This window comes from Phytophthora parasitica (assembly GCF_000247585.1).
Source record: "Phytophthora parasitica INRA-310 unplaced genomic scaffold supercont2.22, whole genome shotgun sequence".
Classification (NCBI taxonomy): domain Eukaryota; phylum Oomycota; class Peronosporomycetes; order Peronosporales; family Peronosporaceae; genus Phytophthora; species Phytophthora nicotianae.
In genome coordinates, this window is record NW_008649008.1 from 807,029 (window position 1) to 808,712 (window position 1,684).

Sequence of the window (1,684 nt, forward strand, 5' to 3'; positions counted from 1 at the left end):
CCGGCTCCCCCATCATGTGTTTTCAGTTCCTGATTCACCACACCCTCTTCTTTTTTGTTTATGTAGATTGTCATCGACTCGGGATGAATCTTCCACATGAACTGAATCATGTCTGCAGTTGATAGAACCTATATGTTAAAGCACTTAAAATTAGTTCGAGATTATACTAGCACAAACGGCACAATGACTTACTTGCTCCAATCCCCGCACATTTTTCATATATGTTAGAAGATCAAAGACACCAGGAAAATTTTCTTTGCGTCCCTGGCCTTTTAGTGTTTTCGACGTGGTGCCCCTTGAATTGCGTATGTGCTGACGAGAAATAGCTTAGAAGCTGAGCACAAATTCGGAACTGATGCTTGAACCAAGCCTGTAGTCGAGTCCAGCAATGCAACAACATGGTGAGCGTTTGTTGTTTTCACTTACAGGAGCTGGATACTCGACAATACATATATATTACCAACTCGCGGACGTTTTATAAAGCCTAATCGATTTCACTAACCCGTCATTAAACAAGGTTTTACAACGATACTAGTGATACGAGTTATAATGGGATTTCTTACGAGCAACAAACATATCGTACGTACAGTAAAATGCTGGTCAGATTTCTCAACAAACGTTGCGAAAAGTGCTCGCCTAGAGATACTGATTGGTGCAAAACTCTCAGCCAAACGCGATGGAGTAGATCAAAAACAATGCATGTACTGTGTTATGACATGAGCTCGAGAATCAACACTGGCTATATCAAATATTGATTAATTGGCGAACTTACTATTAATGGTGTCGCCTTCTGCTATGCTAACATACACTCCGAAAAATAAATATACAAAATACTGATTCTTTACGAAATAGATTCTTAGACGATTAAAATGTGCCACCAGAATTATATTTTCGAATTATTTTCTACCCAATAAGATTTTGAGCTGTTTTTGAGTACTTATTCAATCAATCTTGGTATTAGGCGCAAATATTGGGCATTCCCACCTGTTTTTACTAAACGAAAGTTATAATTAGCTCGATGCGATCGGACTAAGAGCATCTCCACTCGAGCGTGTTATTGCTAATCAAGAAAATATTTTTCCGTAACAAATGCTAAAAATAGCTTACGCCATCCCAGTCGGTGCTCTATTGCTATCTAAATTTATAAATTTCAAGCAGGTGGGCTATTCCAAATATGAATAGAGCGCGAGATCTATTGCAACAGCTGCATTCGGCAACGGACTACCAGAGTACAAAAGCGTCATCCACCATTCTACAATGGGACGAGGGCGCAAATGGGAGACTCTGCAAGATGAAGCGCTAGTTAGCACATATTTAGACCTCTCTCAAAACGCCATTCAAGGTGCAGAGCAGAAGGCAGCGTCTTTTTGGGATTCAATTCTCAATCGATTTAATAACGCAACAAAGCCGAAGAAGGAGGAAGTTCGTACTGCGCAAGCGCTTCGCAATCGATGGTCTAGTATTTCTCACGATGTGGCCAAATTCGTGGGGTGTTATAGTGTTATTAAGGCCTGTAATGAGTCAGGCAAGAGTGCGGATGACGTTATGAAAGACACTCGATTACTATTCAGAGAGCAACAAGGATCCGAGTTTTCTTTCGAGATTTGCTGGTTGATTCTGCAGAAATGCCCGAAGTTCATGGATGGGATTAGAACCCGTGGGTCCGGATCTAACGCTGGTGTGG

The 1,684-nt window shown here is 41.0% G+C and overlaps 1 protein-coding gene across 1 annotated transcript; it reads left to right on the plus strand.

The window, feature by feature from the left end:
- Window positions 1–1,257: 1,257 nt before the first annotated feature.
- PPTG_10669 (hypothetical protein) lies at window positions 1,258–1,652 on the plus strand (the record flags this gene model as incomplete). Its single annotated transcript, XM_008906071.1, has 2 exons — window positions 1,258–1,531; window positions 1,624–1,652. The coding sequence occupies 2 exons, from the start codon at window positions 1,258–1,260 to the stop codon at window positions 1,650–1,652; spliced, it is 303 nt and encodes a 100-aa protein (XP_008904319.1).
- Between the last annotated feature and the right edge of the window lie 32 nt (window positions 1,653–1,684).